We start from the raw sequence: 16195 nt of genomic DNA, 5'->3' as shown, positions 1-16195 counted from the left end.
TTGAAAAAGTACTTTCTAGAATTCGTTTTAAATCTGTTATAGCTAGTTTCTTGAGGTGCCCTCTAGTTCTAGCACTATGGGAAAAGGTAAGTAACTGTTCCCTATCAATCTGTCTCACACCACTCATGATTTTATGAACATCTATCATCTCTTCTCCAAGCTTTTCTTCATAAGGGATCCATTCCAACTGCTTAACCATTTTTGGTTGGCCTTCTCTGCACCTTTTCAAGTTGTTTTTGTTTTTTTTAGGTGCAGTGAACAGATATGCTCATCCTCAAAATGCCCACAAAACTACTTTGTCTTCCGACAAGCGTCGTAGCTTTCTGAAGCCTCGCTCCGTTAATGAGCCCAGAATGCAGCTGACAGACTTACCCTTCTAGGCCAGACCGACTCTGCTTCCCATTATTTGTCCCTTTTGTCAAGTCAAATTCCAGCTCTTCCCAGTTTTCTCCAGGCTCTGCAACCAGTACCTCGCAGTTTATCTCAGCCATCTTATTTTACACTCCCCCTTCTCCCAGGCACTGGCGACTCCTCTCAGGCCTCTCCGCCCCTTCTCCCTTGCTGTACCTTCATTCTGGAATTCAGGCCTCTGTCCTCCAGAGCGCACACCTTCCACCTCCAAATCCTCCCCGAAAAACTGACTTTTGCAAAGCATGCTGTTTACCCCGGGCCACAGTCTCTCTGGCTTCCCTTTTGGTTTTGGGTTCCCTTCTCGGTGTACTTTGTCTTCTTTTCGTCTTGCGTGTTTCAGGGTGGGGTGCTACATCTTTCTGTGACTGTCCCTTCACTGTCTGACATTCTGTAAGTATTGTTTATTTGGTTCAGCTGTCCTGCTACACTCCCTCCATATACAAAGCCTTGTGTACATGGATAGCAGATTACAAACAATGCCCATAAATATATGCACAATAAAAAAGCAGGAACATACCTATATGAATCATGCAATTAAAATGAAAAAATGAAAACAAATTACCAGTTTCTTCTTTTTTTTTTTTTGTTCTGCAAGTTTTTACATAATATTTCTACAAATCGTATGGGGCATTTCTGGCCGCGGTGCCTGTGGCGCTGTCCACATGACACTGCCTGCCAAACCCAAGTGCTGTTAAGCTTTCAACTCCACGACATGATCAGGAAGGCAGAGGGGCGGACACAAGGGTAGATTAAATGCTAAGAGAAATCTTTCAACATCACCTGAACAGATTGGGCAATTACTGTGCAAAGATGGGAAGAGAGTTTTGAGATGTATTTTGTAAGTAAAATGAGCTGATGATGCCATGCATTCTGCTCAGGGGGAGGGGTTGATGAAGCTGACTAACATATATACACACGTCCATCTTAGCATGTCCAATCCTGTTAGTTCAGAACAGGAATAAGGAAGGGAATGCTGCTGGCCAATCATGGAAACCTTTACTGGTGTGGCTGTAATCAAGCCGTCTCTTAACCCTTGCATCTATTTCAGTTTTATTCAACCCTACAGTTCTTTGCGCTTATATGGTTGCAAATGTCCAAGTGCTACAGAAAAAAAATAATAATAATATAAAGAGAGCCCATTTTATACAAAAATGAAAAAGGAGTAGCATGTTCACCCACCAATATTTGTTAAAAAAACCCAAAAAAACAACAAAAACCCCACAAGTAGTTGGGCTGAGATGACACCTCTGCCGGGCTAGCACGTGTTCTAAGGTGCAAGCTTTTGGACCCGCCAGAGGACAGCAGAAAGCAGGAAGAGACCCCTGTGCACACCTGAAAGCAGGCAACTCCAATCATTTGCTCATCCTAACTTTGTTGGTTCTCCTTGAACTGATTTTAATTTTGCAAAGAAACCGGTCCTACAGCTGTTCATTTACAATTCGGTCTTCTCACATCCAGGTCTTTTATGCTACAGAAAAATACAGACTGTAGGACGGCTCATTAATAAATTCATATTAATGTCGATGCTTCGCCTTTCATTTCACCAGCGGAAGCATTAAAACCCCGTCGAGATCAATGGCCTAATTATAGGGCTTCTTGATGACTAACAAGAGACATTCTGAAGGGGACAATTTTAGCTCACTCCGATGCAGCACAAAGGCACTGCCCTGCCTCTCAGTCTGATGACGGCTACGCTCTTGCTTCACATGCAACAGCAGACAGGTAAGGAACAGCTGTCGTCTCAGGATGCAGGCACCGCTCTGCTGCCATTCCAGACGCTTTAAAAACTACGAACACTAGCTACTAAAACCTAAACGCTATTGCCTACTCAGTTAGGATGAAGTGGCCACTATAACCTCTCTCTCATTCCCAGCATTTAATTTGGCTTGGGAAAAGGAAAAACACAAGAGGAGTGACTGATCTCAAACGTTTTTTTCAGTTCAGACAATCTGTTTTTTTTGTGATCCCATAGCCAGTCTGATATTTAGGAGATCTATAGTGAATGTGCATGAGATCTCTCTATATACCTGGTCTCCAATATATGCAAATGAATCTCAAACATATTCATTAGGGATATCCTGGAAACCAAACTGGCTGTGGGGTACCCAGTACAGATTTGGGAAGTTCTGATTTAAATTTATATTCTCCTCTGCTTTAGACACTCCTGCGCCTCCTTTACCCATTCCTGTAAGGCGCACCCCTAGAATTTGCTTCCTACGTTCTCCTACGCCCACTCTGCAGAACGGCTCTGGCTAAAGTCCTGTGCCCATGCTGACTTCATACACTTCAAATCCATGCAGGCTTCCTTCCAATCTGCTATTGCACTTGCCCAGCAAGAATATCAAGTTCATCTGACAAACTCCCTTGTTTCCAACTCTTGCCATCTCTTTGCCACATTCAGTTCTCTCCTCAAAACTTCCTTCATCTCTCAACCTCTCCCCTTCATTCTCTGGCCAAACTATGGCTGACTACTTCTATGATAAGGCTTACAAAGTTAGTCTCTATTTCAAAACCAGGTCACCTCCATCCCCCTTCCCCTCAGCCCCCCACTACCCTCTCCTCCTTTTCTGAAGTCACAGTAGAGGAAACTGCCCATCTCCTCCTTCAAATTCATTGCTTGTTCCTCTGACCAGTTCCTCAGCTTTATCTCCACTGCCGTTATCCCTTCCATCTGTCGCATCCTCAATCACCTTCCACTGCTACTACTCCTGCTGCCTTCATACATGCTGCGATCAAATCATGCCTCAAAAATCCCAGACTAGACCCTACCTGTCCTGCTAACTATCATCCCAACTCCCTTCTACCTTTTGCTTCCAAACTATTTTAACACCGCTGTCTTGACATTCTTTCATCTCAAGCCATTTTTGATCCACTCCAGTATGGTTTTCGCCTTCTACATTCCACAGAAACAGCCCATGCCAAAGTCTCCAATGACCTGTTTATGGCTAAAACCAAAGGCCTTTACTCAATCCTCATCTTCCTTGACCTATCTGCTGCTTTCAGCACTGAGGATCACCATCTACTCCTCGATACTCTGTTCTTACTTGGATTTTGGGACGCTGTCCTGTCTTGATTCTCTTCTTACCTCTTTTATCACACTTTGAGTGTCCTCTGGTAGATTCTCCTCTACTGCCATCTCACTATCAATTGAGGTGTCTCAGGGTTCTTTCCTAGGCTCTGTTTCTCTTCTCTATACTAATTCCCTTAGGGGTAGATTTTCAAATAGCGCAAATTGGCCTACTTTTGCTGGCGCATCAGGCGCAAGCAAAAGTAAGCTGGATTTTAGTAGATACGCGCGGAGCTGCGCGTATCTGCTAAAAACCTGGATCGGCGCGCACAAGGCTCCGAGGCCGCTCCGAAATCGGAGCGGCCTCGGAGGGAACTTCCTTTTGCCCTCCCCTCACCTTCCCCTCCCTTCCCCTACCTAACCCACCCACCCGGCCCTGTCTAAGCCCCCCCCCTTACCTTTGTCGGGGGATTTACGCCTCCCTCTGGGAGGCGTAAATCCCCGCGCGCCGGGACACGACCTGGGGGCGGGTACGGAGGGCGCGGCCACCCCCCCGGACCGCCCCGGGCCGTAGCCACGCCCCCGTACCCACCCCCAAAACGCTGCCAACACGCCCCCTAAACGCCGCGACGACCGGGCCCGCCCCCCGACACGCCCCCCTCGGAGAACCCCGGGACTTACGCGAGTCCCGGGGCTCTGTGCGCGCCGGTAGGCCTATGTAAAATAGGCTCACCGGCGCGCAGGGCCCTGCTCGCCTAAATCCGCCTGGATTTGGGCGAGCAGGGCTCTGAAAATCCGACCCTTAGTGCTGTGATCTCCTCTCATGGCTTTCACATCTTTATGCTGATTCCCAAATTTAGCTCTCTGCACCAGAAATGTAATCAAGAATTCAGTCGCAGATCTCAGCCTGCTTGTTCTATTGCCACTTTAAACTCAACATGGCCAAGACAGAGCTCCTGATCTTTGCGCCCCCCCCCCCCCCCCCCATGTTGACTCTCCCTCCTTTCTTTTTGCCTGCGGACAACATTATAATACTTCCCTCAGTCTGTAAAACTGGGGTCATCTCTGATTCCTCTCGCCTTCTCTACACACATCCAAGAAACTGCTAAAATGTGTCGTTCCTTTCTCTCAAAGATCACCAAAATCAATCTCTTCCTTTCTGAACTTACTACAAGAGCCCTTATCCACTCTCTCATCACCTCTCATTTAGACTACTACAACCTGCTTCTCACAGATCTCCCGGTGAACCATCTCTCTCCACTTCAATCTATCCAAAATTCAACTGCATAATTTATCTTTTGCCAAAGTGGCTACACCCATATATCCCATCTTCTGAAGTCACTACATTGGCTCCCTATCCACCTCTGTATACAGTTCAAGCTCCTCTTACTCACCTACAAGAGAGTTTTCACTCTGCAGTGCCTCACTACCTCTCCTCTTTGCTTACACCACTCCTTGTGCACGCCACTCACCAGGCAAGTCACTCCTATCTATGCCCTTCTCCTCTACCACCAATTCCAGACTCTGTGCTTTCCACCTGGTTGCAGTATATACTTGGAATAATCCCTCACTTGCCTTATTTAAAACCAGTCTAAAAACACACCTTTTGAGGCTGCTTTTAAATCTTAAACCCTGATTATCCTACTTACAGTCTTATTAATTTGTAGCCATTTTTTTACTAAAAGTAATTCCCACATTTCTTTTGTCCTGTATGTCTGAATAGATAATAAGCTCTACTGAGAAAGATTTGCATCATATATATTTTTAAACAGTGCTGTGTACATCCTGTAGCACTATAGAAGAGATAAGTAGTAATAGTAGTAAGAAAATTGCAGGGTGAAAATTCAGGGGTCATGACTGGATAAGATCAAGGTACAGTACATCCCAACCCCCTTTCATATGAGGTACAGATACAGTCAGAGGCCAACCTATCAAATCAATGTCTAGTTCTGTTTTGTTGTGCTTGTATCTTAAAGTAGTTCTGAAATTCTTTGACAAATGATTTTCACTATAGATTTAAATGGGTACAGTCAGTGCGTTAGGAAGGAAACCTTATACACTAATTTGCAGTGTTACAAGCCATGAGATTTCTGGAGAAAACAAAATTCATGCCTCTTGAGGCCCATATTGAGCATCACTATGCAAAGCTTTAAATGGCTAAGTTATCTGAAAATGTATTTTTCTCCTGATCTAATATAGTCCAGTGCTTACGTTAGAAATCAGTCTGCAATTTATTTCTCAACTCTGAACTGCCGATTACTTTATGCAGTGTTCTCCTGCATTCCCTTTCAGTTCAGGGCCGTAGCCTTTACCTGGAAATGGTCCTGCCTCAATAATGCCTTCTTTGGTGCCATCAAAGCCATGGGATGTAATTTGGGTTTCAGAAAGGCCGAGTCCGGCTGGCAGTGAACGTTTCAGGTCCTGTGAAACATGGGAAAAAAAGGGCACATCCATGTAAAGATCCCAGATGATGGCACATTTAGACATTTTACTGCTCTCGAGTTCTTTTTGTGCTACTTGGAACTTGGTTTATGCTGTCATTACATTCTATCATGATGCAGCAGCACCAAAAATGGCACAAGGCCTTTGAATGTGTGTGTTCCAGAATGGAGGACTCTCTCTCCAACCACTTCAAAAAAAATGTTGTTTTTTTTCATCGTTAAAACACCTTAATAAATCTGTGCATGAATAAATCAGATTTTATTTAGCCACTGATATGAACACTAAAACAAAACATTTGAAGTTTGGGCTTCCATTAATTTCTCATACAGCAAATAAGTCTCCAATCCTTGTTTTTCGTTTGCAAACTTGTCCTTTCTTTACCTCGACATTTCACAATAAAACAAACTATTGTCTCTTTTTGACCTGGCAGTTTCCTCCTCTTTTGGGCCTTCAGCTCAATTAGCAACAGGCTGGGATCTGGTGCATTGAGCCTTCAATCTCAACTATTGAGGTTTGTTCCCTTATTTTATGTTAGCACTTTCAGCTCATTTTAATTCAGTCATTGCAGAGACCATCTTGGGTTTGGAAGGGAGAGGAGGAAGACCATGTACCACGGTTCTTTCTGGAACTCTGCAGGTGTGGACCCTGAATTTGGCTACTAGGTGTCACCCTCCCTCCAAGGGGCTGGGAATACTGCCCCCGCAGCATCCTTAGTCTCAGTCAACCCAGGCACTGGAAAACCTGACTTGGGGGACCTTCCGCATGGCGGTCTACAGCACTGCCACCCAGTCATCAGTATGGCCCCAGCTCAATTCAAAACTCTGTGATTGGTACATATCCCTCTGCAGAGAAACTTTGCTGACAGCAAAAGCCAAATTATTCAATTTGGCTTTCTCCCAGATTTCAATACATTGCATGTGATAAACTTGATGGGCCAGCACAATACAGTCTGAGCTGCTGTCACTAAATTAATCCCCCCCCCCCCCCAAAAAAATTAAAATACATTCTCCCATATCTCCCAGTCTTTATCCAACATTAATAAGACTTCCTTGGCACATCACACAGAACTTGGAGACCAAATCAAATGGTATTATTATAGTCTTCTACACCAGCTTCAAGATGCTTTTATTTCTCATGAGTGCAACATCAGATAACCATTTATTTGTAAACTATCCAAGAAATACAAACCAAAGGGTGTGGATAGGGTGGAAAACTTTAAAATCAGATCATAAGAGATACGTGTACTTACTTAACCTCACGGCTTCAAATGAATCTAGATTACCTTCATTTACAAAAAGTATTTTAGCACTATATTAAATCCAGATTAAAGTTTTAAATGGCCACCTAGTTACTACAATCTTTGGATCACCGAACTGAAACAAGCAAAAAATAAAAATGTAGATGGGCACCCAGTTTTCGGCCCGTTTAAGAATCTGATACTGAAGGGCCAATTCGTTGTGATGCCAGACCAGAGGGGATAAATAAGGCGAGTTAGTAAACCCTTTCAAATATTCTGCCTTTTCAGCTCCAAATCTAAATAAAAGTAATATATGAAAAGCTTTAAAGATAAATAAATAAATAAAAAGTCAAGGAAATGTGTTAGGGCCATTTTATCTTAATAGTGAGTCCCCTTGCAGAGTTGACCTTTGGAGCAATTAATGAAGTGAATATTTTTACGTTCATTTCATGTCTTTTTTTTTTTGTTTTATTTATAGTTTGAGTTTATCAATGATTACACCAATTAAAACCTAGGAAATATGAATGGTAACATTCTAAATACTTCAAAAAGAAAAAAAAAGTATACATCTTAATAAACATAACCTGTTACAATTCTATTAGTCCTCATATTTGGGGAGAGCTATAACAGGAAAATTCACGTTCAATATCATACATTACTTATGAGAGAATCTTTCTATTATTATTCATCATCTTATAACTCTTAATTCTTAAAAATAATAAATGTAAAAGGTTTTATTTACTAGATTCTTTATCCAAAAAAAAAAGTTTCCAAATGCGACAGTTCACAAAATATAAATTTATTCCTAGCAAGTGTTACACAACACCTGCATGGGAATTTTAGTACATACGTTGCACCCAAGGCTAAGACTCTTTCCTTTAACAGCATACATTGTTTCCTTCTTGCCTGAGTACTTTTTGCAACATCAGGGAAAATCTGAATTTTCCCTCCACAAAACATAAAATCTTTATTCTGAAAGAATTTTTGTAAGATAAGATTTGTATCTGTTTCACACACAAAATAACGTAGCCCTTGTTGGAATATCATCTACTGATGCTTCCAAAAAAGATGTTAAATTGGGGCCAACTTGTTGTACTACATCGAAACCCTCTTCCAAACCTACCATACTTACTCGGGTTCGGGAAATATAGAATATCTTAGAAATTAATATATCTTTACTGGTGGGTATTTGCAATATCTCATCTAAGTTTTTCTGAAATAATTTGTTTGCTGTTAGCAGCCTTGTGAAGGGAAAGTTTAAGAGACAGATTTTTCACTCTCATCCCATTTTCAAGACTTTCGATTTGTCTCTGTGTCACAAGGCTGTTCTTAATAAAAGATGAACTTGCCAACTGTACATTAGACATATGCTGTTCATTTACTACATTTTGATTTTCCAGTTTATTCAATCTATCCGTATGTTCCTGTAGCTTATTCTCTTTATTAGATGAAGTAAATTGAGCCATTGCCTGGGCTAATAATTTCTCCATACATCAACTAAAGTTACGTTTCTTAAATCAGGTGTCTCCATACTGTTATTAACCCTCCCTTCCGCAATTACCTGTGTCGAGGTATCCACCCTCTCACCTGCAACTACTCCTTCAATATCAACAACTTTATCTAAAGGAGATTCTATATCCGACAATACATTTGGATTTTCTATTTCAATATTTGTCCCAAAATCTACGTCTTGAGGTGATGAATGCTGACCAGGACTCCTTATGGAGCCAGATGCAAAAGAAGCGTCCGGATTGGGGTTTAAAGATTCTGAGTAAATTGTACTGTATGGGTAATATGTATGTCCATAGGACCCCTTACCATTGAAGTAGATGGTATCGAAGGAAAAACCTTTATTTTTCTTTTCCTGCCCATGTATGATGATACTTATGGACTTTTCTTGACAAGGAGTGATTTTTATGCTGGGAAACGTCCCAGCAGGATGACGTCACAGGGGGGCATATCCAGCGCTCGCTGCACAGATGGTATTCTGGCTCTCCGGCAGTGCTTCTGGTCAAGGTCCCTCATGGAGCGAGGCTCTCTCCAGGTTGCACTCCCGGGTTAATCCCGCAAGCCCCTGGTTTTTATGCTGGGAAACGTCCCAGCAGGATGACGTCACAGGGGGGCATGTCCAGCGTTCGTGGCACGGATGGTATTCTGGCTCTCCGGCAGTCCTTCTGGTCAAGGTCCCTCATGGAGTGAGGCTCTCTCCAGGTTGCACTCCCCTCATTTCATGTCTTATCTAAAGTGACCTCCTTTTCTTTCCTCCTGGACTTATCCATTCCAATTCATTAGGAGAGAGGGAGGACGAAGTCAAGGGCAACATATGACGACCTTGTTACCTGGGGCCTTTCTTCCCTTCCCTTCCCTGTCCTATTTACAGGTAATAGAATTTAGGTTTAAACTGCATCATTAGTAGGCCGCATACTCTTGTTACAAAATGACCCATACCCATTATTGTCCCACGGACTGCAAACTGCTTCTGCGGCTTTCCCGGTACCAATATGCCAACCTTGCACATGGGCAGTGCACAACTCCAACACAAGTTAACAGGTTACTCCCAGAGTTTAAGAAGTTTCTGGATCTGTATGGCATTGCCCATTTCCACATGGTTCAACACGATGGTTTGGTGGAATAGAGGACTCATGCTAGAAAATACAATCTATGAAGGGCCAATCCCATTTTACACGTCTCTTCTTCGACTGAGACAGAGAACTGAAATTTCAGCCTTTACATACAGAAGTAACTATCCTATAAAATGAATGTATTTGTAGAGTGCGCACTACAACCATAAATAAGAGGAAATAGAACACCCTTTTTTCTTTCACAATGTGAGTACATTGAAAATGTAATGGTTTTTTACTTGATATGACCAGCAGCTTCCTCCTCCAATGGAATCGGGGCTGGAATCCAAGGCCATGAACCTTCATTCGCAATTAGCTGAGGATTTTCTCCCTATTTTTATATTCCCCTCCTACTCGTTTTTAGCTAGGGGTCCCATACCACAGCTCCTACCCTGGAACTTGAATTGCAATCCCTAAATCCAGCCACTAGGTGTCTCTGCCGTGCACGGGCTCAAACATTCTTTCTTGGCCTGGTAAATGTTTCCAGTCTAGATCCTGCCTCCCAACTCAAGTTGATGGAGAGACACTATCCTTAAATCCGTGGTGATTTAATGGTTTAACTGTTTGTCTTAATATCTTTTAAAAGACATAAGAACATAAATGTAGGAATAAAAGCTCCTAGTTATTACTGTACAGGCAGTAAAATGGATTCTCTGACGTCAATGGAGAGGTGGAACGTATTACAGAGAGACATAGAAATGCTGAATTTCCAACTAGATGTAGTTGTGACTGAATTATCTGATTGCCAAGCAGGCATTATTTACATGGGCCGCTGATAACAGTAAGAGTGGAGGGGTAGCAGGCTGTGAACCAGAGAAGCCATGGTTCAAATCTCACAGATACTCCTGGTGATCTTGGGCAAATCACTTTATCCTCCATTACTTCAGGTACAAGCTTAGGCCTAGGTTTACTAAGCTACAATAAGCATTGTATATTTTGCAGTTTTTGCCAGATGCTTGTGACCAGGATTGGCCACTACTGGAAACAGGATACTGGGCTTGATGGATCTTTGGTCTAACTCAGTATGGCAAGTCTTATGTTCCTGTCTGGGCAAACACAGCAAGCACAAGCAAGCCTGTGCTTACATACTCCCCTCCTTCCAAAAGGAGGCTCAGAAAGACAATACAGGTCAAGTGTGTATGTGTAAAAACAGATCCAAATCTGTTAGCATGGCTCAGTTCTGCCTAGAGACGGGTCCCTCCAATCATACAGGTCAGCCCTGTCACGCACCTGCCTGATGGTCAAGTTGACGGGGGCTCATGTCACTACGTTAGTATGCATTAAGCCTCTGAATATGCATATACTGGCTTTTAAAATCCATGGGAAAAAAAGAGCTTGGGGCGGCAGCTCACCAGATTCCACTTACCAGCAAGACGACTTCGGAGACACTACCCCCTGCCCCGCCCTACAACTGCGCTGACCGACTAGATCCAGTGTCCTGAAGAGCTGAATGCAAGAGCTCTCAGCCCTGCTATTGTATCCAGAGTCACGCTTGCCAGGGTCTTCCCCAAGGAACTAGGCAAGTCCTCTGCCCTCCTTCAGGGGCTGCATTCAGTACTGTCACTTCCCTCACAGCGCAGAGACCAGGGATCTTCAAAGCGATGAGAAGAGGTTAATTCCTGGCTTATAGTCTATGGGCTAGCAAGTTAGGGGTGCTTTAAAGGATGAGCAAGTTGTAGACAAGGTGAGGTGTTACAGTTCATATGTAGTCATAGTTACTAAGTTAATCATCATAAGTGTATTCTATGTTAAGGATTTATTATAAGTTTCTTGCCTAGCATAAGATGTTATTTTGTTCTAAGTGATAAATTTGAAATGTCTGAAAATAAAGCCATCTGATTCTGAGACAAACAGGTGTCCTTTCCTGGGTCTTTTGTATCACATATAAGGGAGATCACAGGTAAAGTTCAGTAACACTGCCCCCCCCCCCCCAACAGACCAGGAGAGACGGGTAAGGGGGGGGGGGGTAAAGCAGGCTATCCCCACAGGCTATAGAATACCTTTTACCTTGCCTGCAATAAGATGTAAACAAAGGGGAGCAAGCAGCAAAAAATAATGAAACCAAGATAGCCAAGAAAATGGATAACTTAGAAAGTCTCAAAATTACAAGGTGTCAGCCAGCCTGTCTACCTATCTGCTAGCTGAATGCACGTCACCTGGACTTCTCCAGCATTCATCTTATGCAACCAACATTTTTTTTTAAATTGTTTTGTTGGGTTTTTTTTATAATTTGCACCTAAAATACATAGCAGAAGACAACAGTCTAAAACAAAAAAAAGACAACAGTCTCATTCAGTGTCTTAGAAAGAGCCCAACACAGCCACCGTTTCACAAGAAATGCTCCATCAGGGGCGAAATAATGTGAAGCTAATCCGGGATGCTGCTGCAGTCTCCTCTGTCTCTTTACAGATGGCGGGAGCTCTATTGCTTGGCTTCCTGGTGCTTTTGCGGGGTGAAGAGTGATTACTCCGGATTGCGGCTGCCAGCCTTCGTTTTCCCCTTATGCAGGATTTTTTTTTTTTTTTTCTGCGCTGTACTGTATTTTTAAAAAGCTAAGCACTTCCCTGGTAGAATGACGCAATAGGGCAAGCTATGACAGATGTCAGAATCAGTTGCTTTCACAGCAGTTGATATTACAAAGATGCTCGATAGTCAATCCAAAACTGCTTGAAACAACCAAACGATGAGTTAAAATTAGCATCTTTATAAACAGAATGCCCATCATGCATTGTCCATTTCTTCTCTTATATAAACACGGCAATGTTTCTGTAACTGACAAGTAATGCTCAAGAGTGAACAGATATAAACACCCTTGAATAGGCAACCTGTAGGTATTCTGTTTATATGATATAAATCTAAATACCAAGGAATACTGTGCACCATCTGACTCAACAATGTACAAATCCATACAATACAGTAAAATACCAGTTTAATTTGAACTTATATTTCCTGGTGAACTCTAATTCTGAATTTAACCTTTTATCCTAGCAATTACGAATTTAAACAGATGGTTTACTGATATGCAATATTTGCTAATGTTCTGAGACAACAGACCCACACATATTTGCTTTACTCTAAAAATAATTTAGAGCCATGCTAAAAATTAATCACAGGAATAAATCTTGGTGAAACAGAGTCAAATACCCTCCAAGCTGAATAGAATTTTATTTTTCAGCAAGAAAAAAAAACCCGCCATAGGCGGAATTCAGATCCTCCTGTTTTACTGAGGTAACATTTACATTTTTAACCTATCACCACTGCAATAAGCATCATAGTAGTGATTCATTCTGTCTGTTTGGGGGCATGATAATGTCCAAAAGGGACAATAGATGGACTTTAAACCTTGAGTGAAGGTCAACAGTGGTCCTGCGATTTTATGCCACTGTAGATGGTCAATGGTACCAACACTATAAAACCAAATGTTGAAAAGCACCAAAGGTCAGTGATTAGGCTAAGGCAGACCAATGGTCCATCCAGCCCAGCATCCCGTCTCCAACAGAGGCCAATCTGGGCCGTTAGAAAGTACCCAGCAGATCCCAATGTGGAGGACCCATCGTCTGTTGCTCACTTCCAGAATTAAGTGATGAACCCAAAGTCTATCCGGTTATTAACGGTTACTGCCCCTTTGTCCAAAACGTTTTAAATCCAGCTACACTACCTTCCTTGACCATACAGTCCCCAGCAACAAATTCCACAGCTTATGTGCTTAGAGAAAAAGCACACGTTACTAAAAGGAGGTCTGCTGCCACATCATCAAAGGAGGCCTGCTGAAGCTGAAAACGTGGACGTTGTGTGCTCGACCATGGACACGTGATTATGACTTTGCATTCAGCGTCAGTGGATTGAACAAAATGGCAGTTTTAAAAAGTTCGGGAGCCAAAAACCAAATGTCAGCTCCCTCCTGGCCTGAGGGCCTCAGTTTGCCCACCCCTGCCCTTAGCTTTATCATTTTGCTATACTGTTTTGAGATGGGGCGATCAGAAAGGCTCACAATTCTCAAGGTGTGGTCACAGCATGGATTTATGTATTTATGACATTCGGAGATTTGGTTCCTATTCCTTTCCAAATAATGCCTAATATTTAGGGACCTTTGTTTTTGTTTTGTTTTCCCCCAGTGTTTATTATAATGAACAAAAATGGGAGAACATCAATGGAAAAAAAAAAAGTGTCATTCTTTTTCCAATGATTTTTCTCTGGTTTTCCTTTGATAAATTCCAGGGAAAATGAAATAAAAACTAAAAATGAAGGTCCCTAATATTCTGTTTTGGGGTTTTTTTTTTGTTTTTTTTTTACTACTGATGCACATTGATCTGAGGATTTCACTGTATTGTTTATGACGACTCCAAGGTCTTTTTCCCTCAGTGGCAATTATAAAGTGGATCCCAGCATTGTGGTCGTATATTTGGGATTATTTTTTCCCATATGCATCACTTTGCAGTTCTTTACATTAAATTTCATCTGCTATATAAGTTCCTGGGTATTGCAAGGTCCTCCCTACAAATCCTTACAGTTTGGCTTATGTTTTAACTGCTTTGACTAACTATGCCTCATCTGCAAATCTGTGTCACTCACTGCTCTCTTTTCCAGATCATTAATGAATACAAATGGACAACACTGGCCTGGGTTACTCTGCTATTTACCTTGCTGAGTGTGGTCAATCAAGAGATTATTCTTGAATGCCTTGAGTTCTTGACTTGCTGATAAATTTCATGTAACAAAAAAACCCCCAAAATCCACTATAAAGATGAAAAGGCCTATCTCTTCTGCCCATTATTGATGCCATAGCACAGATCCTACCTAATCTCAGGCGTTAATCCTCACATCCTTGTATTGTATCTAAGGAATTCTGTTTTGCTTCTACCACATCTACTGGGAGGCTATGCCATGTATCCCCCGCACCTCCTGTGAAGAAATATTTCCTTAAGCTACATTGAGTCAGCCCCCTTTGAGTCTCAAACAGCCTCATTTTAGAACCTTTCTACTGAAAATTGCTTATTGTCCATTATTAATATCTTGTACTACCTCCCTCCTCATCTTTTGTAGGATACACAAATTTATACCCTTAAGTATTATCCTTATCAGATGACTTTTTGGTGCACCATTTTGATAGCACTACCTTGCACTTGCAACCTACATAAACCAACTCGGAAATACTCTCTTCCTGCAGGGACACTTTATCCTGTGGATATAACCCAACAACCAGAGACGGCCTAAACTTGCCTTCTCCTAGCCTTGCTGGAAGCCTTCCCTCTGGGGCTCAGTCTCCTAGATGGCACACAAAGACAAAAAGCACCTCACCTGGGGCAATCCATGAATGCTGGGCAGCTCCTGAAGCCAGCAACTCCAGAAAAATGCAGGAGTTTGGCCCACCCCTGCCCATAACATGTAGGGCGTCTGCCCGCCGCGTCACATTTGAAGTGAGCGATCCCTTGGATCTAGGGTACTCCCTAACGATTGCCATTGTCCACTGTCTGAGACAGGATGCTGGGCTCGACAGGCCTCTGTTCTGATCCAGCATGGTACATATCTTTATGCTCTTATGGTAAAAATGGTAATTTATTTCCCTTGAGAACACTGCATGACATCACAAAAAATTCTATTGCACAGGTTTTAAATTGATTACTGCATAACTTCTGGCTCTACATGCACAATATTATTTATTTTAGGGCGATTAGATTACATCAACCATGTCTCCCCGGAGGCTTGAATGCATTCCAGGGCTTCAAAAACTGTCAACATAAGCAAATGAAGATACAGAACACATTACAAGAGAGAACACTATGTATTTAGCTGTGTTTTCTGCTCAACTTCTAGCAGTCCGCCTAATCCATATAAACATGTAGTCACTACCTCAACCTTAACAAGCTCTACAGAAATGAGAGATAACTGTTTTCCCCTAATCTTAAATCAATTAGCTTTAATGTCTATTAATCTGTACAACCCTGGAGTAAAGAACCTTTAGGCTGCAACAGGTTTTGACTCGCGGCCAAAATGCTTCTGGAGGAGACTCGGCAGTGGCAGGTCTTGTTTTTTTTTTTATTTTCTTGCACAAGGTTGCAGACTGCAGGTTTTCACATGACTGCTTCCTAGGCTTTCATGTTCTGGGATGTTCAGATTAGGGCAGCGATACCTGGAGCTTGCCGGCTCAGACTCCCATTCTAACAAACCAAACAGCAGAACAATGCCCGCTATTGTCTGCTGTGTGATAAAAACGGGACTTCAGTCATTGACAGGTGAGGGAGAGAAAGATCCCCCACAGATAAAGGTCACAAAGAAGCATACCACAGAGGCTTCTTTGACTCATAAGGTCGCGGGTGCTTTTCCCCTACAGACTTGGCACCACCTTTCACAGAGAACGCGTACTTTCCCTGGGAAAGCGCCCGACGACTTCTACCTCTAGCTTTTTAATTCATGTAGAACTTTTTATGGAAAACCGAGCAAGCAGACCTGAAAATTCAATTCTCTGCACATTATTTT

General features: G+C 42.5%; 1 protein-coding gene across 5 annotated transcripts in view; it reads right to left on the bottom strand.

The window, feature by feature from the left end:
- Nucleotides 1–16195, bottom strand: part of ARFIP1 (ADP ribosylation factor interacting protein 1) — a 290148-nt gene that overhangs the window by 94195 nt on the left and 179758 nt on the right. For all 5 annotated transcript variants that reach the window (XM_029608580.1, XM_029608504.1, XM_029608750.1 and 2 more), the window contains one exon: nt 5731–5839. In XM_029608580.1, the coding sequence (XP_029464440.1) occupies nt 5731–5839 (109 nt within the window). The remainder of the gene's footprint in view (nt 1–5730; nt 5840–16195) is intronic.

Source organism: Rhinatrema bivittatum, chromosome 1 (genome assembly GCF_901001135.1).
Source record: "Rhinatrema bivittatum chromosome 1, aRhiBiv1.1, whole genome shotgun sequence".
Classification (NCBI taxonomy): domain Eukaryota; kingdom Metazoa; phylum Chordata; class Amphibia; order Gymnophiona; family Rhinatrematidae; genus Rhinatrema; species Rhinatrema bivittatum.
The sequence above is the reverse complement of the archived record's forward strand: the minus strand, read 5'-3'. Positions and strand labels throughout refer to the sequence as shown.